Source organism: Python bivittatus, unplaced genomic scaffold (genome assembly GCF_059951505.1).
Source record: "Python bivittatus isolate LINGU-HERP-01145 unplaced genomic scaffold, Pbiv_v1 ctg000480_np1212, whole genome shotgun sequence".
Taxonomy (NCBI): domain Eukaryota; kingdom Metazoa; phylum Chordata; class Lepidosauria; order Squamata; family Pythonidae; genus Python; species Python bivittatus.
In genome coordinates this window covers 89,625,676-89,650,714 of record NW_028277075.1, presented here as the reverse complement: position 1 = coordinate 89,650,714, position 25,039 = coordinate 89,625,676, and the positions used below count along the sequence as shown (strand labels likewise).

The following is a 25,039-nucleotide window of genomic DNA, read 5'->3' as shown; positions in this document are numbered from 1 at the left end:
TATGTTATGATACCATTTTGTGATGGAATGGAATTATGAAGGCCAAGCTAAGGGAGATAAACATTTTCTTAGCTCGCCAGAACCGCGTGGGAGGAACAAGAGGATGAGACTGGCACCTCCCTGAGGAATTCACACTGTTGTGGCTGGAGGACTTTGGGGACTGGGGTTTTAGTCTGGGAAGATTCTTGCTAGAGGTTGTAGCTAATAAACATAGCTGGACTGAATTGGCATTGTCTCTTGGAGTTCCTTGGGCTAGGCCTGACACATTTTTCTTGTTGCAACATTTAACTTAACCTTTTAGTCTGATGTAGCCCAGTCCCTAGTAATGATTATCTTTCTGATGAGGGTATAGGTAAGTGGTGTGCAAAATTCATTCCTGAGGCAAGTTTGGATGGTTTCAGCAATGTGAATTCAGTTTTAGAACAACTGTCCAGGAATACACATAGGCGGGAATCGGTTTGTCATTATCAAATGGCATTGTCAAACAGAGAGCTTTTCCCATTTCATTTTTTCCTGGATTTTTAAAATGATAATTTTGGAAATCGTGAAAGGCCTTTCTCTATTATCCAGTTATGCTTTGAGTTAATAGCTCAATATTGAGGCCTTCTTTTGAGAAAAACTCTACCTACTGAAAACTCTTCAACTTCATTACTTCATCTGTTTTCATACTGATTGCTTAAATAAAAATTTCATGGTGGCATAAGGGTTAGAGAAGGGACATGTCTCAGGTGAATCTAGTCTATTCACCCTACTTGAAAGGACTTAGGCTGGTGAGATAGGAACCACTGGATCCCAGGCTACAGAAAGATATTATGTAAACATATCTCAGCCACTTTCCAAGACCGGTGTCCACACTAGGAATTGTAGCTGCAGGTCTCTTCTCCATCATCATCAGAGTTTCAGTGATATGGACAGGTGTTCTCCTAAAAGCACTGGTAAAAGTCAAGTACTTAAGAGAGGGCATCAGTAGACTGTTTCGCGTAGCAGCAATCACAGCAGACATCTTTGTGGACTGCCTACAGTTTAGCAGCTAGATCTATGGCATTGGAAGTGATGGCATGAACAGTGCCTATGGCTCAGATCTTGGGAGAGGGGCCACCAGTCAAAAGCCAACCTCATAGCAAAGCCATGGGGGGTGGGGGATGAAGCTGTTTGGAAGAGCAGTTGAATCAGTCCTGAAAAAGAACTACTTATAGTCAGAAGGAAGGAGGAGAAAGGTCCTGTATCGCCTTTTCATGCCAAAGACTATAACCCAACCTTTTGGATAGGAAGCATACAAGGAAGCGTATGCTGGAGATCCTAGCCATGACAACTAAAGCACACCTACTGTCAGCCAGATAGAGTAGTTGAGAATGGTTACTTTCTAGGTAGGCAGGCAATTGCAGAAATTTTGGTGCACCTGGATGCATACCTACAAAAACAGTCTAATGCAGATATGCAAGTTGACAAGAAAGCCAAAAGACAATCACCTGTCTTTCCTTATCTCCAAAAATAGAGAGAAACTTCTCAGAATTATGGAGACAATAGAACATTTACTGGACATTGGCACGATAGAGCACATATCCTATGTTCTTTATAGTACTAAAGGAAACTGGAGATAAAACAGCTATCCTGAATATCAGGCCTCTAAACAAACAGACCAGGCACTTGAAGCTTCTGAATGGAGACACTGAAGTGCATAACATACCAAGTACCTTTCTGGCCTTGGTGGATTTGTCACAAGCCTATTTGCATTGCTAAGCTAGACCTTCCCATCAATTCCTAATGTTTAGATATAGAAGTGATCATTTCCAGCTCTCTCCCTAACATCAGCACTCAAACCATTCACAAAGCTGATAATAATCCTTGTGGGCCACCTGAGAACCCAGGGTGTTTGTGTTGGACTATCATTTGTTACTTGGTCTATCTACTTAATGGCCAGAGTGCTTTGTATAGATGTTTATAAGGCAGCTATATGGGTAGACTCATGTACCTTTATAAGACAAAAAGAACACTTCATCTCTTCAAACACCAGATTGCACCATGTTATAAAAAGTGCTGTAAGCTGTTAAATTGACCCATCCTGAGAGCTGTAGCATGTCCCTTTCCTACAGCTCCATTCCGATACCCAGCATTAATTGGACTATGTAATAGTCCTGGTCACCCAAAGTTGGACTTGACCATTTCACCTTAGCTAGAAGGAGGCAGAGAGTTAAGAAGGCTATTAGGCAGCCCTACAGTCAAATTGTAAGTTACTTCACTGCATTATTGCTATCTGTTGTACACTGCCCTTCCCATTTGTTTTTTTACTGGTTACAGAGTAAGATAGGCAGTTAAGGAGAGTTGTTGCCACACACAGCTGATGTCAAGTCATGCAACTGAAGGAAGGAGATTTCCACAGGATAGGAAGAGGTATTAAGCCCTGACTTCTAACAAGAAGAGGTAGAGTTAACCCTTTCCTGTCAGGTCCATTATCTAGTGATCAGAATGGTACTTCATGGTAAGTCCAGCTACCAGACCACATACATATATTGGAGGGGGAGAGGGGGAGGCAAGAGAAGGCATTCCCATGATCTAAAAGTTTTCTCTGGATTTCTCTGTGTACAGGCACTTCATCTGCTGCCTGAAGCAAATTAGCTTCTTACTAATTGGGCCTTTGTGAATATGCCAGCTTTCAAATTGTTCAAAGAGGCTGCAATGTTTCCCTTAAATTTTAACAGAGTATTGTACCAACATAGAATTATGCATATGTGAACACCAGAGATGTTACTTGAAAGATAAAATATTGCCTGTAGCTTTCCAAAAGCAATATTCACGTTCACATTTTATGAGCAGTAGTGAAGAGTTTCACAATTATTTAAGGCTCATTTTGGAAGACTCATTTCAGGAATGTATTTTACATGTTCTTTAGCACTCAGCATAATCTTCAGTATCTTACCATACACTGCAAAAGAATTGAAAATACAACAATAAAAGATTTCTCTCTTTCACACTGCATTCCATTAATTTAACACTTTTCTGATTAAGGATTAGTTAATTGCACAAGTTAGTAAGACATGTTTGGAGATGAGAGTGGAGTGTTAGAGTGGGAATTTACATGTAGTCCTATAGCCAGGTTAGAAATCTTAATGTTGCTTTTTAGAGTAATAGATTCCAGCTTTAAATGTAATTTAAAATAAATGTACTATTAAAATCTGAGGACTACAGTGAAATTAGATTCCAACAAATCAAACATGTTAACTCATGCAAGTTTTCCGACTTATTTTTTTCACTCTCTTCACAAATATGTTCTTCATGCTGTCAGTTTAACAAATGACTAGTGTTACAAATTACAGTATTCCTTTCTGAAATTTTTCATATCAGCAATTGGATCTGGTCTTTAGTATATTGATTCTTATTTTTTTTTCTTTCTAAAGAAGTATTCAGTTTGCTTAGAAGTTTATCATCTTAAGGCATCAGTAACCAATTTCTCTAAAGGCTTAATTTCGATATACTGAAGCCAGAATTCCTAAATCCAGTTACTACAAAGATTTCAAAGACTACAACCTGTGTTTGCCTGTGTAGAGTGAATTCTTGCATTAAAGTTATCTGATAGTCATGGGGATGGGGTTTACAGATTGGCAACACTTTCATTTTCCTATGCTATATTTTCTGTTATTTAATATAAGTGAATAGACTAGGGCTATGTAGTGCTTTGAAGGTAAAAAAGTAGCTTTGGAGTATGTGCAAATGTTACATCTATCTGTAACTCCTTAAACCAAATAATCATTTCCTGGGATCATGTGAAGGTGCAGTGTCTTAGGTACAGTGTTTTAAGAAGTTGTATATAGGTGCTACATTTATACCCTCATGTGCTCTGAGGTACTTTTTTACTTCTAAATCCAAAGCATTGCATAACCATTGATTATCCAAAATCAGCTTTAATGTCATAAATAGATAGCAAGATAAAAAGTTAAAAAGATAATCTGCCCAAATTCATTTGGAAGATTGTATTGTGAAACATCAGACTAAAATAAGAAAATAACTGGTCACTGTTAATATCACTAATATAAATACCTTATCTTCCATAATGTGTAACTTGATTTCAGCCTTAATTATAATTAATTTCCCCACCAAATGTTTTTCTTTTACTGAAGATCTGTAGGTTCTTCATGGATCCAATAGGGGGTGAAAATATATAAACTCTTTAGCTCCTGGTATGCTGTAAACAGTAGTAATAAAATGACATGTGGCCCTATGATGTCATATTCATCTTGTTTCCTTTGCTGTTCAGCATCCATATGAACTTGCTGGAAGATGTCATCTGAAGCTTTGGAATGGAGTGCCCTCTGTACCTTGATGAAACCCACCTTTACTGCTCCTTTCCATTCCAACTCTAAGAAAGCAGTCACTACCCTAAACTGTTTCTTAAACTCAGGAGAACATACTGAAATTGAATCTAGATAGGAAAGAAGTTATTTTGGTTAATAGGAAGCTTTGCTCAGGGATTGGAGTGCAGCTTGGAGGATGGAGTTACACTCCCTTGAAAGGGTAAGCCCAGAGTCTGGGAGTGCCTTGAGAGTTATCTATCATTACATTTTTAGTTGGGGGCTGTTGTAAGGAATGCACATCTTGTGTATCAACTGTAACTGTTTCTGAGCTTACTTATATTCTTGACTGTAGCAGTGGACTTCTTCAGGTACAGTTTCAGGTGTTGGTGTAACCTTAAAATCTAAATAGCTGAGGGTTTGACCATCTGGGGGACTATGTCTCCCAATAGGAACCTATCCATACATTAAAATCTTCAGAAGAGTCCTTTCTGAAAATCCCATAAAGACATTTTTCAAGGCCACCTCCTTTATTGTTCCCAGGCTATGGAATGGACTTCTTGGAAGCTATATTCGGTCACAGATCTCAATTTTGTTTAAACTCAGTTTCTTCCATTTTTTAAAAAAATAGTTGTTAGTTGTCCTGAATATTTCATTGAAGAGGTAGCTGAGCCGCAAAATCAATCAATAAATAAAGCAAACCATTGAAGTTTATAAACCATGGTTTACAGCTTAGCATTTTATGTGGCATGTTCAACAAACCATGGCTTAAAATGTGGTTTAGTGTGACCAAAGAATTCAAGCATTCTTTTTCCTCTTTCCTATATTGGGCCAAACTGCACAGCAAGCCTCCTGGTTAATCTGTATTAGACCTGCATCAACTATATCTTATGCACCATCCGAATCATCACATGCTACAAGCACTATCTCTGTCACTGGGATATCAGAGCTACAATGCTGCTGTCTGATACGCTGTCAGTACTCTAATGGGGAAGATTGTTCCAGGGGTGTTTTCATACTGCTGGTGGTTGGGTTTTCCCCCCCCTTCTGCTGTTTAGAGAGGGGCAGGCTGTAAATAACTGGAGCAGTCCCTATGCTCCTAGGATTGCTGAGTTTCAGAGTGGAAAGCTCATATTCTTTGTTTATGTCTATTTATCTTGGGCAGGATCTTACCCACTTAATAGGAATCACTGTCTTAAGTGCTTGAGAAATATTTAAATTTATTAGTTGGCTTGAACCATTGATGGATTAACTGCTTCTGAAGACCTTGGAAAGGAATAAATTATATGTTCTAATGGGAATATTTTTATTAGAAAACTAATGTGCAGTTTAATCTCACAATATCTAGTTCTATCAGTCATAAATTAATCATAATTGATTTGTCATCAAGTTTTTTAATATATTCAGGTTGTTACAATGTCCTCAAAATCCAAGCCTTGTATTTAGTCCATTGAGCAAAATAGAGAAACAATACATTCCATTAATCCTATCTGTTTCTATATTTACATATCCCATTCTATATGATGAGGCTGTTTGAGATAAACTATTGAGCCACAGAGTCAACTCTTTTATGTTATTATCTTTATATGTTTTTTTTCAATAACTGATCATAGCATCTGAACAGTGCAACAGTAATACAAACATAATAATTTTCAATACATTACAATAAGCACTTTGTTTCAAAACAATAAAATAACATAAGCAATTCATTTTAACATTTACAGTCTAACATTGATAATACTGAATCAACTGTTTATAATTACCATATAATAGTATAATGCCGTTGTTATCACTCACATTTGTTCAGATTTAGATGACACATGTAGATTTTATTTATTTTTATTTTATTTATTAAATTTATATGCTGCCCATCTCCCCCAGAGGAAGTCCAATGAAATGAAATGACTGGCAACATCTTACAAAGTCATACTTTTGAGCTTGTGGGCTCTTAATGGAATGGACATGAAAGACACCCTACAGTATGAGTTCAGCCACTTGTAGACTAGCTCCTGCCCTTCCTAGCTCATTTGAGCAGCCAAGGAAAGGGCACATGGCTGGATTTGGATAGAATACAACCCTTCTGGTTTTGCTAGATCTCAGCATAATTTGATACTATTGAACATCTTATTGGACCACTTGCAAGGGTTGGTGATTGATAGCACTGGGTTACAATGATTCTGTCCTTCCTGTGTGGGCCGTTCCAGTCCACATTGGTGGGAAATGAAAAGTTGAGTTCCTGGTCATTCCTGGGTGGAGTACCTCAGGGATTGGCTTAGTTTGGATGGATATTATCAGTATGCAGATGACGCCAGTCTAAGGAGTGGAGGTCCTAACCCACTCTCTGAAGACTGTGAGGGACTGGATGAGGTAGAACAGACATAGGATGAATCCTAACAAGAGATAGTTAATGCTGCCCAGAAACTATTTGGCTCCATGTTAGCTCTGAATTGCTCTGGGTGAGATCCCCCAATAGAGCAGATTCATGATTTGGGGATCTCTTGGACTCCTAGCTCCTGCTTGATCAGCCAGTTGATGCTGTGACCAAGAGAGCTTTAATTGGTGTAGCAGTGGCAACCTTTTTGGAGCAGGATGCCTTGCCCCTTATCACACCTTTGGATTGCTGTAATGTGCTTTAATTGGAGCTACCTTTGAAGACTACTCAGAAGCAATGGTTGGTACAGAATGTAGCAGCCCATTTGGTGGTGGGTAAGAGCCACATAGCAGAGTACCACCAATATTGGTTGTCGGTAGATTTTCAAAATCAATTCCAAGTTATGGTCATAACCTATTAAGCCCTCTATAGTTCAAGTAATTGCTTTCTGCAGGACCATCTTCTCCAAATGGAGTATATCCATCCTCTCCATAGGAACCAAGAAGGTAAGTTGCAAATAACTTACTCCTTGCCCAAGAAGTTGTGGAATGGGGGTTCAAAATCTGACATAATCAGTGGCTGCCTCAGTGAGGCAGATGAGGTTGGTCCCTTCACTGTCCATATTTCAGAAAGAGGTCAGGAAAATCCTCTTCTACCAAGCTTATGTGGATTGTTAGATTGTAGGTTGCTGTTAATTTTTATATTCAGTCTGAAGTTTATGACATAGGAGGCTTTTTATTTTTTTAATGGATTTCTGTTTTTGATGTTTGAATAATTATGTTCATTTTTATAAGCTTTGGGAATTACTGGTCTTTTATTTGTGAGCCACCCAGAGTCTCTGATTGGGGAGGCATATAAACATGTTAAATAAGTAAATAAATGCACCAGGCAAATCCTAAAAAGATAGGTATCAGTAAATCATACAGTCAGCAGTTAGATCTTCAGGACTGCCAAGTTTAAGAAGTAACAACCATATGTTGAAATCCAGTGTTATATGTTGTGGGACTGATTCTCTTCTTATCCCTTCTCCCACTTCTAAATTTGCACCAGAATGGGGATTCAGTGGCAAGGAAAATTCCCTCCTTCCTCTTCTCTTGACAGAAACCATTATGCTAGCAAACAAGTTAATTCAATACCACCCAGATTTCTTTTACAGTTTGCAGTAGACTTCTCATATGCTTTCCTCTGTTGGTAAGTAATGTGGTGCCTGTGGGCATCAATGTACCTTCAGTCTCTTCCTTGCACTTGGCAAGCTCTCTGATTTTATTGTATTCTATTTTATTTTAAGATTGTTTGAAATTGAATGAAAAATGGGGAAGCTGATATAGTGCAAAACACCAACTTTATCTAGCATCTTCATTTATAAGAAGGCTTCTGTGTCCTACATAGATTTGATCCTACATTCTTAGAAAATAAAAATGGTGAGTTAATGCAGTTCAGTACTTCATTTGGCAGGATGCTCACCTGCTCAGAAAGAAAAGACAAATGGGTAATAGAGAGTATTTGGGAGATGGGTGCTAGAGAGGATTAAATTAATCATTTTGCTTCAGATAAATCAGGAGGGAGAACTCATAGTTCTCTAGACCCCACTTCCCAAGACATGATCAATCTTTGGTGACTTTTTTTTCTCTAAAACACATATTTAAGCCCCAAAGTAACTGTTTAAGCTATACATATTTTGAGCAAACCATCCATCTCAGCAACAAGAGGCTGAACATCTGAGTCCTCCCTCCATACCTCTTGCAACATTCAGAGGCCAAAAAATAAAAATAAGGTGCAATTTCCAACTAGAGATAAGATGCCTACCCTTGCAATAAATGAATGTTTTGTGATTAGCTGTGCCCACCATGAGTAATTTCTGCTAAACAGCTGAAACCAAGACTGGCTGATCTTTAGAAATTCCAGCATAATTGTAGTTAAGAGCTTAGTAAAAATACAACAGAATAGCAAGATTGTATTAGTCTTTTTCTCTCTGGCTATTTTGGTTAACTAGATTGGCTAGCCTTCCAATGATGCAAAGAAGATGAAACTTGATTTATTTTAAAGAATCCAGTCTGCTGTGTCTAAAACGTCTACACCCACATATAACACTGACAGTTATGTCACAGTTCCTCTGTTTTATGCATGTGTGTGGGTTGCTGATACGTCATGTGAAAAACCACATGTTCTAACCTAACAAAAAAGATAGGCATCCTAAAAAAAGTTAATAGTAAACAGAGTTCTATGACGCATATCCCTTTAGTAAAAAACATAAAACGGTAACTACTATAGGCTCGGCAGCTGCATGTTCCTAGTACTTCATCAACATAATCATCAGTTGTGGGTTTAGCACTGACTATGAAAGTGTGAATCATATTTTTCTTCTTCTCACTTAGCCTCGAGGCTGGTTAATCTGTTTACAAGTAATGTGTGTTAGCCAGTTTGTAAGCAGTCCCTATGATCATTTTTAAGAGTAGCTAGCTTGTCTATATTGTTTTGGAGAAGTTAATAAAAGGAATGTTCCTTTCACCCACATAAAACAATTTTTGTTGTTTTATTGTTGTTGAATTATTTTTTGTACAGCCAGCTGTTGTTTGCTTTGTGAATGTTGTAATATTGATGCACTTTTTATCAGATTTGCCATTGTTTTCTTTCTTTTCTTTCAACAACTTAGTCAGCTTTTCCATCCCATCTATTATTGTTATATCTGCGTATTAGGGATGTACAAAACATTTTAAATTTGAATCATTTCAAGCTTGAAATGTCCTATTTAGAGTGTGAAATGGGCTGTTTCAGTCGAAAGTATTTTGGAACATTGGCACTTGAAACACCTCAAAGCCTATTTTACATTTAAAACAGAGCATTTTGAATCTGAAACAGTTTGAATTCTTAACGTTTTGCATGCCCCTATCATGGATCTAATTAGGGTAAGTATAGTATCACTTTAGAGCAGAGTCAGCCATTAGTGGCTGTAATGGCATTCCAGAGTAGGCTCTTATCTAAACAATGGATATAGTAATACGTCCATTTTAATCTACACCAAGCTAGAGTTGATACTGGAAGAGTCTCAGTCATTTCAATGAGTGACCTCTATCAGAAAAGGACAGGAGGATTATGAACTCACTCATTCAGTCTGATCTCTCAGTTTTTATATTATTTATAGTATTTTGATAGAACAACTATGGTACAGAAGTAGGGGACAGAGTAATAAGGTAGTTCTGCTTCTGTAATCAGAGTCAGGTTTTGTAAAGTAGCATAGGTGGGTTTTTTCTGAACTGCATGATGTTTTTGCTGTGAGGTCCCACGGGATTCCATCTTGTGTACACACACATACATATACATGCTATCTGCAATTTGTGGTAAAGTATCATATGCTAATTAATCTCCCAGCCTGGAATCAGTAATGGGCTGGATGAGGAACAGTACATTTAAGCAGAGCCTTTAATAACTTTTAATTGGTTTGGTAGCTTCAACTGTTCCTGGATAGAGATAGGCTGTCTATAGTATGTAACCTTTTGATTGGATTAATGTTATGTGTTGAAGATGACGAAGAAAATTCAAATAGTTACAGATAGGCTTGTCAGAATTGTAACAGAAGCAACTAGATGGGAATAGGTTATATGGGTTCTTAATTGCACTGGTTGTATTTGTTTTCAAGCTCAAATCAAAGGATTGGTGCTTACCTTTGAAATTCTAAACTATTTGAGACCCATATTGTCCAAGAAGTGTGTTTCCCCTATAGAGCATCTTAAGAGCTTCAGAAAAAACTTTTCCCAAGTTCCTTTGCCAGGCGAAGCTCATTGTTTGGGAACTACATAGAGGCATTTTCTATATCGACTCCTATAGCTAAAATGCACTCTGCTGATGCTTGACTAACACTGCTATCATATTGTCATTAGGCTAACATATTCTTACTTGCCAGGCATGTTAAACTATTCCACCGATCTGTTTAGCTTGATGTTTTCATGCTTTGGATTTGTTACTGTGATACTTTGGGATTTCATTATGTTGTACAGTAGTATGTTTCGATTTGTATTCCACTTGAGTGCTACCCTGATATCCTAAGGGGAAGAGCAGATTAAAAATAGTTTTGGTGAATGAATTAATACTAGTCTCTGCCTCAACTGTTAGTATGTGTATGTGTGTTCAGCTGTTACTCTTATTATTGCTTGATATTACTGCTTATGGGCAAACATGATCAGAGGCACCTGCAGGCCCTCAGGTAATAAAATGTCCTTGAAAGAATATGCGAATGACTTCCATGGTCCTGATCAAAGCAAACAGTTGGTCCAGCAAGTGAAATTAAATTATGAATCTTAATATAGTATCTTTAATTTTTCAGACCTCCACTAGTCATGCTGTCTTCCGTGTCCAGTCTGGTATTTGTCAGCTTTTTCGGGAGACCCTCATTCATAAGGGGTTTGTGGAAATTCAGACTCCAAAGATTATTTCTGGTATGTATTTGATACTTCAGTGGAATTCACACTTTGAACACATAAATTTGGGGAGATCTTATTATTGAGGTAGAAAATATGAATTGATTTTAAGTCTTCAGTTGCTCATTAGCACTTCTTTTTAAGTTTCTGCTGCCTCTTTTGAAACAGTAGCTGATTTAAAAGGTTGAAGCACTTTCCTTTCTAAAGTTTGCTGTGGAAAGAAATTCTCTCCATCTGCACCTTTAGTTTCTTGTGTAGTCATTTTCATCTTTTAAATTGATACTTATATAGAGAGTATATAAAAGAAGTCCTGGGTGGCTAGAGCAATGGTTGGCACTGAAGAAAAATTATATGCTAACCTGGACTATAGACTTTACCTGACAGTCTCAATAGTGCCAGCAAAGAGTTCTAGTCTTATAGATTGCAAAACCCTCATGCTTGTGATTCCTCCTTTTTCTCATAATTGCCTATATAAGTCTCTCTTGCTGCTTCCTTCTCGTCTGAAGCAAGCTTTGATGCTCTTTGATTCTGTGCTAAAGTGAAAGATGCCAATTGAAGAATGAGTTGGAAAGGTCTCTTTGTTGTAGGCAATGGGGGAAACTTGACCTGTTGACCCAGAGCTTTGGAGTAGGGTAGGAGGGCTAACTTTGGTTGGCTTGAGGGCTGCACCAGGGTTTTGAGTGGAATGTTGAAGGCAGCATTCCAAAAGTAGGCAGGGCCAGATCAAAGGTTTGTGGGAGGGAGGTTAAGGGGTGAAATGGATCAGGGAAGATTAGCCCTTCCTTTTAGTTACCCCCAATTCCAAAAATGCAAAAAAAAAAAAAAGTTTTTTTTTTTTTTTTGGCCTGTTCACTGATAAGGGCCTCTGGGGACCACAAAAGGGATGGTGGCAGGCACATATAGCCTCTAGCTTGTACTTTTTGTACCTTGGAAGTAGGAACTAAATATATAATAGGTACTTATCGTACCATGAAAGAAAATGTAAACTTAAAAAAAGAAAAACACATATTTTTAAGCATGATGTACCCTGTTCAAGACATGTCACAAAGTTTGCCCTTGCTTTAGCAAGAAATGCCTTTACTTTGCAGCTGCCAGTGAAGGTGGTGCCAATGTATTTACTGTGTCCTACTTCAAAAGCAGTGCCTATCTTGCACAGTCCCCGCAACTTTACAAGCAGATGTGTATTTGTGCTGACTTTGACAAGGTTTTCTGCATTGGACCAGGTAAGGAAGCATTTTGTCTGAAAGGCAGTTATCACATCAGTGGAGCAATAATACACTGAATGTTCAGATTATGCAAGCACTAACTTTGCAATACCTTTTCCTGTCTAATTTGGTAACAGACAAAAGTTTCATGAAAATGTCTAATCAATATGGCAGTTTCACAGAGTTTGCAGGCAGAACAAATAGTATATTTAGCTGAAATTGGAGCTATGAACAGAGTAATAGTGTTCTCTAGTGGCTATTAGAATATCATACAGCATTCTGTAAGAAAAAAAGCGACTATAGTTGACATAATTCATCCATTATTGGATTTAATGCAAAACTACAAGCTTAGGAGGGCCAGGAGTTTGTAATATAAGCAGCTTGCTGGAAATCAATACAGCCCAACTTAATGCGTGCCAAATATTTGTTCTTTTTTTCCACAGTTAATCAGCTCAGTAATGCAGTATATATATGCTTATCTTTTTTTCTCCTAATCCCAGTAAAAATACGTGAACAATGTATGCCGCCAAGAATTAGATCCTTTCTAGAATCACTCCCACCAATATATTAGCTAAGCCATTCAAGATTGGCCAGGTCTCTTTTTTCTTCCATAAGTGGAAAAAATCATACTGATAGATTTTGAAACAATAATGCTAAGCCAGGATATTTTTAACTATGATGTGCTAAGCAGGACAGAACCATTTTTTCAGAAAATGTCATCATATCTTACTTAGCTATTCCTGTTTTGTTTCCATTTTATTCAATCTTGTAAATAAACCCATATTCGTAAACCAAACCAGTATTATCCTTCATCCATCCTATTGATCCTGACACTTACAGTATGTAACTAACTTGAGCTAAATTGGCAGCCGTACCCTAAAACCCCACATGCTCACCACCAGCACAGACACACTAATGGTTATGCCATTTCTGGCTTAGTACCCAAATGCCAAATTAAAAGCATGTGCAACTACCAAATGACTATCTCCTAGTGAGTCGGTCCTTAAAAATGACTACAGAAGATTTTCACTCATGTCTTCCCTACTATCTAGGATTTCTTCTAACTAAGTGTACTTTCCAGCTTATATTCGCTACAGTCATACGCCTGGGAGACTGAGTTCTCATTCAGATGAGCTCTTTGGGTGGGGGGTCCCTCAGGACCAGATGGGGATATATAGGTAGATGCAGTTAGAAGAGGAAGGAAAATAGAAGTGAAATAAGCGCAAGTTTTCTTGTGTAATGCCGGATTGTGGCCTTTTAAAAATGCATTAATGCTTTCAAATATTGCTTTTGTTGATTATTATTTCCTGCCTAATAGAACAGTTTTGGTAGGTGAATGTGAGACTAGTATAAATATTAGTACCCAGTTCTCCATTTTGGGATTCAAGGAGTTCCTCTCAGAGAAACAGAGTTTTACTTCAAATTAGAGCAGTTCATAGTAGCAACTAGTGCTAGGATATCTCCAGGGCTACTTTTAATTTACCCAATAGAATCATTTATCCAAGATGATAACATAATTTTAAAAGGGTATTTCTCATGTAGTATTTAGAGCAGAAGATTCTAACACTCACAGACACTTGACGGAATTTGTTGGCCTGGATATTGAAATGGCTTTTAATTACCATTATCATGAAGTGGTGGATGAGATTGCAGATACCTTGGTGCAGATATTCAAGGGACTCCAAGAAAGGTAAAAAACATTTTTTATACTACTTCAGAAAATAAGAGAAAACGTGAGTTACAAAAGTAGTAGCAGTAACAGGTTACATACATTCAAGCAAATATTCTGGCTCCCTTTTATTTTACCTGTTTGGAGGAATTCCAAACCATTGTTCTTGTTCATAGTTGCAGCATGACATGGCACCAACTGCTATTCCAGGTTACACTAATGTGCGAGAGACTTTTTGTCATGGGTCCCAGCAAGGGGGATAAGCTAGTCAGCTTCTTCTGTCTTATAGGAAGATGTAACAGTATCTGAAGCATTTAGTCAACAAGATGCAAGCCTCAGCTGCCATACCCTGGAATCACATAGTGATTACTCTTTATCAAAGAAGGTTAGAGATCAATTATTCAGTGAAATAGATGGGTGGAAGGTCAAATAAGTACATTTTTTTCCTCAAGTGCAGAATTGGCTTAATGGCTTTACTGTTATTAGTCATGAACTATTAGTAATGATAACTTTTAAAAGGGATTATGAGGGTGGGTGGGGAAGAAGAGAAATTTAACAAATTCATGACTAGATCTCAGAAAAAGAAAGTATAAAACTCACCGCCGCAGGAGTATACCGCATACCATGCAGCTGCGGGCAAGTATACATCGGGACCACAAAACGCAGCATCCAGACCAGGATAAAAGAACATGAAAGACACTGCAGACTACAGCAACCAGAAAAATCTGCAGTAGCTGAACATCTTCTCAAGCACACTGGACACAAAATCCTATTTGAAAACACAGAGATACTGGACAACACCAACAGCCACTATACCAGGCTATACCGGGAAGTCATTGAGATTCACAAACACCAGCACAGCTTCAATAAAAAAGAGGAGAGTCTAAAAATCAACAAAACCCGGCTACCAATCCTGAAAAATACAGCCTGCAAAAGGTCAACAAACTCAGCTCAACCACCAGGACGTGTGAGCAGCTCACACAATGAACATACTAATCACCCCCAGCAGCCACTCGTTAACAACTCAATAGAAAAAAAAACCCTGCCTAATCCCCAGGAAGATACACACGTATTCTGACACCAAAACAAGCAGCCACTCGTTAACCCAAACCCCACACACCACCCACACACCCCCTAACCCCACCACCACACCCCCAATCCCCCCCCTCAGATCTCTATAAATACCCACAAAAGGGTCACCTCATCCTGGGCACAGAGAGAACTGCTCCTGTCTGTGCTCCTGCTCTCTGAAGATGCCGGTCACAGATGCTGGCGAAACGTTAGGAAACAAAACTTCCAGAACACGGCCACACAGCCCAGAAGACCCACACCAGCCAAAGTATAAAACTACTTTAGGCCATAGCAGGTGGCAGCATCAAGCCAACTGTGTCTGATCTTGAAAAAGCTACAAAAGGTCAGACCTGATTAGTATTTGGATGGGGGAATCACCAGGAAAACTAAATTAGAGTAGGAAATCAAAAATGCCTAGAAGGCAGCAGTAGAAAATCACTTCCATATTGCTGCAAAGGAATCTAACAAATGTGTCCGTACAGTAATGAGTAGTTGAGTTCAGTTCAACTGAAAACCCTTTGTTCTTTACTTAGGTTTAAATTATTAAAAAACACAACTCAAAAGGGAAAAAAGGCGGGGATCAGGCCTGGTGACTCACTATTATTCTGTGATTGCTTGAATTGAAGGTATTTTGGTGTGGCTTTTATCCTTCTGAACAAAGCAACTTTAGCCATCTTAAAGAAAAACTGGGGAAATGTCTGATAGGGCATCATCATTAATTTTAGAAGCTGGCAAGTTAACTAAACATCTTACATGCCCACATACCGTTTTGGATGGCAGTTCATCTTTCTGCAAGAACGACCAGGCATTATTTGCCATTTGGACCCTAAATTTCCTATGTGGCAAATTCATGATATCCTGAATAATGAGTAGGAGTATGTAGGAGTTATCCTGCACTAGGACTACCCACTGAAAGGTCTGTTTGAAGCAGTGGCCAAGAGCATGTGTGATCAGCTTCAGCTGATATATCAGGTATGCTGTCCCGATATCTACCAGTGGTTCATTAGTATCTCTATATGAAGAAGACCAGCTGGAAATGGTAGTTGGTGAACAATATGGCAGTCAGAGTGGTTTCTGGCATTAGCTGCTGAGGGCACAGAATGTAAGATTTATGAGTTCTATGGTTCCCATTTTGTTTCCAGGCTAATGTTAATTGCTGATGTTTAGTCTTAAGTTTAATCACAAAATATTTAAGAGCCTATGTCTATATATTTCTTCCTATTCATTGCAACTGGAATTTTACTTCAGGATTACATTTTTTGTAGCATACATTGGAAAATCAGATTATAAATTTTGAAATAATAGAACCATAGCATATAAAACCATAGTCTAAGTATATGGATTAAAATAAAATACAAATTAAAACAGGTGTAGTTTACTTTTTCAAAATTCATTTAATTTTTGTTTATGCAGCCTTTATTCAGATTAATGCATGTGAACCTCAACTTATTGAGAATAATTTTTGTAAAATTTAACTTGCTTAGTCATTTAGCACATCAGACTCCCCAGTAAATGCTTTGACATATACAATGTAAATGTCAGTCACCTTATCTCAAAAACATTATCTCAAAACATTACTTTTCCTTGCAGAAAAGCAATAAACTTTGAGTCTTAAATATTACAGTGACAGAGTGAACTCTTGTGGTAATGAAAGGCAATGCTTCTTTGTTTTCTGCTTTGCTATGTTGAAAAGCTTTTTGTCTTTATACACAGGTTTCAGACTGAAATCCAGACAGTGAGCAAACAGTTTCCATGTGAGCCATTCAAGTTCTTGGAGCCAACGCTGAGGCTGGAGTACCGGGAGGCTCTGGCTATGCTTCGGGAAGCTGGAGTGGAGATGGGGGATGAAGACGACCTCAGGTATGATTTTACCAGGGAGGAGGAGTGCCATCTACTGGCAAACAGGGTACCAGTTTCTGGGATCCTGCTATTTCTGGATTTAGGAATTGGCTACCATTTTGCACCGAACAGAAAGACATTTAAATCTCTCTATAAAATAACACGTGTTCCCCTTGCAACAGTTGGATCTCCATATTCCATGACATGGATAGAACTTCAGAGAGTAAGATTAGAACAAATCTGGAGTTACAGTAGGATCTTCTGAATCAGTCAAACCATGAATTATACAAATCAAAACATACATACAGTACATAACCCAAAATCGAATTTTTCAGAAACAAATACTTGATTTATCAGAAATGCTACTGATGATCTTCAAATTATGGGGAACTCTGTCAATTCTTTCTGACTCGTATATACATGTTCTGAGTAGATAGCAGCACTAGTTGATCTTGCCTCAGCTCAAGAGTTCAGCAGGATCAGACATGGCTAATACTTGGACTGAAGATTGTCAGGAAAAAATAGTGCTGTAGGAAGAATTAAAAAAAAAAAATCAGGGGAAGCAGGGAATCTAGTATGCTATATCTATGAGCATTCTGGCCAGGTTGCCCACTCCTTACTTCAACAAAATCTGAAGGGTCCCCATTACTTCTGATCCAATGTTTAATTTCTAGTTTGCTAGAGTTGAGTTAAAGCATTAAATGGCATTTTTTGAACCATAAACACTTTATCTCAGTTACATTTTTGGAAGGCACAGTACAGAAAACCCAGTAACACCTTAGAGACATTCTTGCTAAAAGCCAACATTGTTTACATCTGATTGTTTGTTTTCAGTACACCAAGTGAAAAGCTCTTGGGCCGTCTGGTGAAGGAAAAGGTAATTTTTTAAACTCTACTTTTAAAAAGCACTCAAGTCTCTTTCTGACACAAACTTAAACAACTATACCTTGTCACAGAAAATTACTATGATATACAAAAATCATTTGTATATCACGGTATTTGTGTATATTTTATAGTATGTCTCATATCACTGTAGGGTTTTAATGCATTTTTACCATTTTCTCTCTCTTTAAAAATTATTTTATTAATATTTGCAGTATGACACCGACTTTTATATTCTTGACAAATATCCACTGGCTGTAAGACCTTTCTACACAATGCCAGACCCAGCAAATCCCGTAAGTATGTCTCTTAGTATTGAAAAAAATGCTGTGAAATAATGACAAAATATGAACACATTGCAAATGTAACATGGAATTTGTGCCACAAATGTACCATAAACATACTGCAAGTTTACAGTCAGATATGGATAATTCCCAAAACTAAAATACCAATTTCCGTATTACACAGCCAATAGTGATCTTGTAATTCCTTCCTTTACTTCCCAGTGCATTGTGCCTGACTTACAAAATTATTGTGATTGTTTGATTATGTACTGTCAAGCCATTTTCAACTCTTAGCAACCACATAGATTTTCTCCATGACAGAATCACTGTAGTGTGTGATATTGGGGTAATATGATTGTAGAGAAGGATTGAGAATAGTAACCCTAGTATTTGTTCAGGGCAGCAGGAATAGTATTTGAAACAAGTAGAAAAGATCATGAGGCCTCTATGTTGTTTGCCAAGTAAAAGTTCAGCTTTAGTTACTATAATATAAACTATTGCTTGAGCTACTATTGGTAGCTTCTGGTTGACCGTAACATTAATTCTTTGGAATTAATTGTTACAACTACTTTATTAAATCTAAAAACAAATGATAGTTAGCTTTTGAAATGTGTATGAAAGAATAAATGCAAAATTAATCTAAGAACCCCACCAGTTTCTTCAATTCCTTCTAATAAATTGTAAGAGCTATGTATATCATCATTCAGTAGTCCTTTGATACTGAAATTGAAATTCTTAGGAGGTGACTTCAGGATCCAAAGCAAAAGCATTCTCTTTCTAATAGCTGTGGAAAATCTCAGATCTGATGAAGGAAAAAGCTATTATTCCAGAGAACCCTTAAGTCTCATACATATTGCTATATCTATCCTCCCTGATTTTTGGAGGACATCATGATAATTATCCATTGTCATGGTTCCAGTGGATGGATGGACATACTTTTTAAGCTTTCTGTTATTTATCCTCAACGAAATATCAAAATGTCAAAAAAACATAAAAAATGAGGAAACGACTTTAAAAAAAACCTAAAAATTAATTTGTATATGTTTCTTGGGAAAAGGTTCATTAAATTCAGTGGTATTTAGTTCTCACTGCATAGGTGGACATTGTAAAAAGGTTTGTGATTTGACTAGAATGCAACTTTTAGCTTACAACCAGAAATACATACAATTGTACAAAGTGCTAATATGAAATTGAGATTCCATCAAATGTTTCTTAGTGTCTTGGTTCTTTCCAATTTCTTATTCCTTATACTCTTGGTGATGGCAGCTTTAAGGAACTGGTTTGCCATTGCTTTTTTCCAGGATGTTTTTTTCAACCACCTACTCTTGCCTCTACAGGAGGTCTTGTCTCCAAGTAGTAACCAAAGCCACTCCAGCTTCTGAGATGAACTAAAGTCTTCTAGGTGGTACCATCTGCTGTAATACTCTATTATAAGCAGTGGTAAAACCAGAAAGTCTCATTTTACTTTATTCACCTGCCAAAGAAAGGAAAATAAATTTTCCTTTTTCCCTGCCATCTTACTGCTTGGAATGTTCTGCTTTTCTCCTCCACCACACTTATTTGTACAGCTATGCAAACTAAAGGTCATTTCTGTATCTCATGGCATCTCTTATCATTATTATATATAATGTTTTCTTTTGCCTTTCTTGGACCTATTACAGATAGCAGTGTGTTAGTTTTAAATTTTAAAATTAATTTTAATTTTAAAAAGAGGTACAAGAAAAAGGATCTTACTGAATCTCATACTGGAAAACTGGGTGGTAATATTAATACGAAATACTATATAGCTTCTGAGTAAATTGATTTAAGGAGGCAGAGCCTTCGAGACACTAAAATAGGGTCATTTTGGTCAGGAAAAGGGTTTAGCAAGGGCTTTTGCCTTAAAAATTAACAGGGCACCCTAGGATGTTCTCTGAGAAACTTGAAATACCTCAGCACAATAAGAGGTCTTGTCTCTGCCCTTAGTATAAAGATTATCTTTAGGATAAAAGTATATTCACAGAATAAAGTAGCCTACTGAGTTGTTCTTTTTTCCCTGATCTGTGCTGCTTTCAAAACTGAAGGGAAAAAAATTAAAGAATGGAAGTTTTTATCCCTTGTTAGGATGCTAGGGGTTGAACAGAACTCCCATGATCCCAGAAGAGAAAGGCAAAGCAAAACAAAACAAATCAACCACCATTACTACAGCACCAGTTCTGAAAACAGCACACAAAGGAAAGAGGAGAATCTAAGCTTTCTCATGGGGACCATGCTGGCATGATGCAATCAAAGTTGGAGCAGGCAGGGCCTGTTTCAAGCAGCATTTTTCTCTCATGCAGGTATTCTTATAACATTTCTCATGGTAGTCAGTGCCTTTATCTGAGTTCTATGTAATTTGTTATCTATAGATTCCAGTTTTGAAGCACACTTAATTCTTCATTACTAAGTCATGTTTTTTCCCCCAGAAAACCTCCAATTCCTACGATATGTTCATGAGGGGAGAAGAGATTTTGTCTGGGGCACAGCGAATTCATGATCCACAGCTGTTGACTGAAAGAGCCTTACATCATGGCATTGGTAATTCTTGAGGTCTATTAGTTAAATAATTCATTGCTAAAAGGGATACATCTTTATTTAGAAGAGTTTGACATTACTTATTTTATAGGATCCTTGTGACCGTAGAAAGATAATTCTTCTATGTCTTTCTCCTAGGTCAGTATTTCTCAACCTTAGCAAGATGTGTGGACTTCAGTGCTGGCTCTAGTTCATTAGGCACAACTAGAATTTTTACTTTCATATTCTCCTGATCTTTTATATTATCATTTTTTAAAAGTTTCTATGTTTATGAATTAGCTTAGAGAAGAGGGGTGCAATTTCCTTGGGCCATGCCCTGATTTGAGTAGCATCTTGAATAGCCAATAGCACAGGATCAGAACTCAAAATGGGACCAATGAGAGAGGAGTTTGGAATTTTTATAGATGATTGTTGCCTCTTAGAATATCCTTCCCCTTACAAAGTCAAATGTTTGGTTCTCTCATGGAGATATACAGTAAAAATTCAAAATATGTGTCAATCAAATAATATAAGCTACCGTAACAAAATTTTTTCTTAAACTTGATTTATAAATTTACTTATCTACGTACTCCATCTCTCTACCTAGGAAGCCGATCAGGATTTCTAACAATAAAAAATACCCACAGAAGGTAATTAAAACTAATAACAACAAAATCATCATTAAAACTAGTTCAGAACAGATGGTTGAAAAAGTGAGTCTTGTAAAGGCAGAAGCAGGACAAATACAAATTCTGAGGGAGGGTACTCCATAGTTTGGACTCAGACTCTTCTGCATTCTCAACAAGCAGATCTCTAAAAATAGGAGCATTTTTACAAGGCCTTCCCTGTAGACCTTACATTTAGACACCTAAAAATCAATATAATGTAAGGTTAGGAAAAAGGCCATTGTGCCTATGTTTGTGTGAGTTGGCCTAACAAAAACTGCCACATCAGCCAAACTGCCTTTCCTTTCAGCAGCGAAGAGATTCTCAGCAAGATTTCATTTTAGAAGATAGTTCGAGACTTCAGATCAGAACTCTGTAAAATGTATTTCAACCTGGCTATAATAAAACACATCCTTCCAAGATATTAACAAACATGTCTGAATAAATAGGAGTGATTCATAGGGTTAGGCTGCCACACATTCTTATGCATAGGATATGGAATATGAGTTTAGATGAGAAGAAACATCTGCAGCATTACTCCATTTCCTAAGTGAATCTTTACATTTGTCTGCTTCCTCTTTTCAGTGCTGCAGTTCACACCTCACAACGGTGATGGTTTACATTGGATTTATTTATTTTGTGCCTTCAAGTCAGTGTTGACTCCTGGCAACTGCCTGGACTAGTCCCTGCAGTTTTCTTGGCAAGGTTTTTCGAAAGTGGTTTGCCACTGCCTGCTTCCCGGGGCTGAGAGAGGGACTGGCCCAAGGTCACCCAGCTGGCTTTGTGCCTAAGGCAAGACTAGAACTCATGGTCTCCTGGTTTCTAGCAGGAGGATGCCTTAACCTCTAAACCAAACTGGGTCTCTTACATTGGATAGTAATATTGAATTAATGTAAAAATATATGTTGGAATTTTGTGAAGAAGCGCTGAAACAGTTGGTTAATAATGGTGCTTTCCTCTGTGTTGAATACTTTTTTCATGATGCTAAGTGGAATTAGGCCTGAGCTAAAATAAAGTATTTCCTTTTCAGATTTAGAGAAGATTAAGTCTTATATTGATTCATTTCGTTTTGGTGCACCTCCCCATGCTGGTGGCGGCATAGGTAATGTAGCTTATTTTCATTATATTCTGTTTTCACTTTGGTCTATGTTCAAATGCCTGCGCAATTCAGGATGAAAAGCATTCTAGCATTTGATCTTAATTTAGAATACTATCCTGCATTTACAAGTAATGCGTGTGCTTGAGAAATGCAGATACTCCAACTTCACATGATACTCACTGCCTTTATCTGAGTGTGGAGTCCTTGGTGCTCTCTGAGGTTGGTTGTTTGCTTGCAGATGTTTCATTACCCGACTAGGTAACGTCATCAGTGCACTTTATCTGAGTCTTATCCATGTTTTTTGTAGATTCTAATTCCAAGCTGTTTATCTCTGAAGATACATAGTGATGTTTTTTTTTAAGTTTTGTTGTAAACCTTGCTTTCCTTCTTTTCTTATGAAACAGTTACCAAAGAAGTAATCAAACAATACTGAAAGATCCTTAATCACAAAAGGAATCATAATACGTATTTGCTGCGTTCCCCTTTCTATTTCATCTAACAGGGCATGGAATAATGAGGCAAAGGAACATTTGCTGTTTGATGGGGATCTGTTTCTATGGTTGATATTCTAATATGATAAAAACAAGAATACTGAGTGCTATTATTTTTCTTCCCCCCTTGCCACTTTACCTAAATTTAGATATTTTTTTTCATAATATCAAATTTAGATCTTATGAAAAAAAGCAATCCAATTTTCCCTTTAAATGCTAATTAGATGGAAGACTCTAGAATATCTGGGGAGGTCAGAAAAAGCATTGCATCCCTGCCAACGTTCTCCTTCAATTCCACTATTGCTAATTTTTGTCTCAGGCATGTGCCAGATTCCACCTGGCAGCGGCAGTTGGAGAAGAATATCTGGTAGTGACTTGGTTTATCATGAACAGCCCAGCCAGTCTGTTCTTGTTTGTTCTGCTTGTGAGTATTTCAGTATATGTACACATAACTCCATCTTCAGATTAATTAGACTTGATTTAATTTTGACAGGCTTGGAAAGAGTCACCATGCTATATCTTGGGTTGAGCAATGTCCGGCAAACGTCCATGTTTCCTCGTGACCCCAAGCGTCTCACACCTTAAGAAGACTACAGTGTCAAATTTTAAAGATTTAATGTTGCTTCCAATAATCCAGCATAAATCAATATGCAGTGGGAGGATATCTCATCTACTCAAGTGCCACAGTAACAATCGTTCAACTCATTACTAATACTTAAATTCAGCTATTTTAACAGATCTAGAGTGATACAGAAAATGTCCTAACTTTTTAAGAAAATAATAAAGTTAAGGTACTATTACCGTGTATCTAAGCAAATTTCTAAAAAACCTTAAGTTTTAATAAAATTCATAGTTTTGCAATAAAGAAATTGTTTCAACACTTTAAGCAAAGTAATAAAATCTCAAATTAGATTTTTGTCAAGAATAATGCAAAGTGGAAAGTAAGTTGGACAAGATTTTCTTGAGAAGCAACTGGAAATAATGGACAGTTTGATCTTGCTAAAATGTAAAAGGTTGCAATAAAACTATTCTACGCATCATTTTTTTCCATATTGTAGAATATATTTTATTCAGAAATAGTACCTGATGCTTATCTGATGCTAAAATTACACCAGCTTTATTTACACAGGGCATTGCCATGAATTAAGGTTTCTGTTGCAAGAGTTCACATATAAAATGTATACCTAGAGATAGATCTAGCATTAGGCAAGCAGACTTATTCTTGTACGTAAGAACTTCCTCTTGCTTTCCCAACTATCCTACACACCCCAGTCTTCTCCAAAGGGTCGTCAATCCTCCAGAACAATTCTGAAGTAGATGTGATGGTGCAAGGTGGGAGGAACTCACTCCACTGATAAATGTCACTGAGTACAAGTCTTAGAAATTTTAATAAGACTGTGTGATGAAAACATATGGGAGTGTAAAAAAATATATGAACTTCAGATATTAAGACCTGTGAACTCATCCAAGCAAGGTAACTTTGCTTAATAGACCAGCTCCACACATACACACCAGCATATATAGGTAGTCCTCATTGAGTGAGCACAATTGGGATCGGCAACATGGTTGTTAAGTGAAGTGGTCACTAAGTGAAACTACAAAACTGCTTACGATCTTGCCTCAGCTTTCCTTTGTTCTACAGGCCTGCGAAGGTCTTAAATGGCAGGATTGGTTGCAAAGTTACTTTTCCATCAACATCGTAACTGCAAACAGTCACTAAATGAGGCAGTCCCCAAATGAGGATTACCTTTAATGCTTGTTTCCCCATTTGCATTTATGTTTGCTAAGTGGTGTGATGGATTGGGATGAGAAGGTTCAAGGACAGAAGCATCTCCTCAGCCCACAGTTTGAGCATGGGAAAGTGAAGAGGATGAGACTGGCACCACCCTAAGCAATTCATAGTGTTTAGTTGCTGGCTTGGGGAGTTTAGAGTTAGTCTGGTGAGATTCTGTCTAGCAGGTGCGAGCTAATAAAGTAACTGAGCTGTTCCAGTACTGTCTCGTGGAGTTTCTTGGGCTTAACCTGACAGTGGAATATAAAAAAAACAATTTACCTCAGATTTATTCCTAATAATCTTACATTTAGTTAATCCAATTGGAATCAAATACAATTACCTTTCCTTAATCAGACCTTATCAAAATTTCAAGTGAAAAAAAATCAGGTGGGTTAGATAGACTTCAGAGGATTTCAGCAGGTTACAGAAATGGTGTGGAAGTAAACAAAAGACAAC

At 37.5% G+C, this 25,039-nt stretch overlaps 1 protein-coding gene across 2 annotated transcripts in view; it reads left to right on the top strand.

The window, feature by feature from the left end:
• The window catches only part of DARS1 (aspartyl-tRNA synthetase 1), a 59,725-nt gene extending 35,875 nt beyond the window's left edge, over window positions 1-23,850 (top strand). The window contains exons 8-16 of one of the 2 annotated variants that reach the window (XM_088146509.1): window positions 10,979-11,090; window positions 12,161-12,295; window positions 13,820-13,967; window positions 16,731-16,877; window positions 17,691-17,733; window positions 17,954-18,034; window positions 20,467-20,578; window positions 22,250-22,321; window positions 23,303-23,850. In XM_088146509.1, coding sequence (XP_088002635.1) covers window positions 10,979-11,090; window positions 12,161-12,295; window positions 13,820-13,967; window positions 16,731-16,877; window positions 17,691-17,733; window positions 17,954-18,034; window positions 20,467-20,578; window positions 22,250-22,321; window positions 23,303-23,394 — 942 coding nt within the window. In that variant the 3' untranslated portion in view covers window positions 23,395-23,850. The other variant, XM_088146510.1, reaches the window with a different exon arrangement.
• Window positions 23,851-25,039: the final 1,189 nt, after the last annotated feature.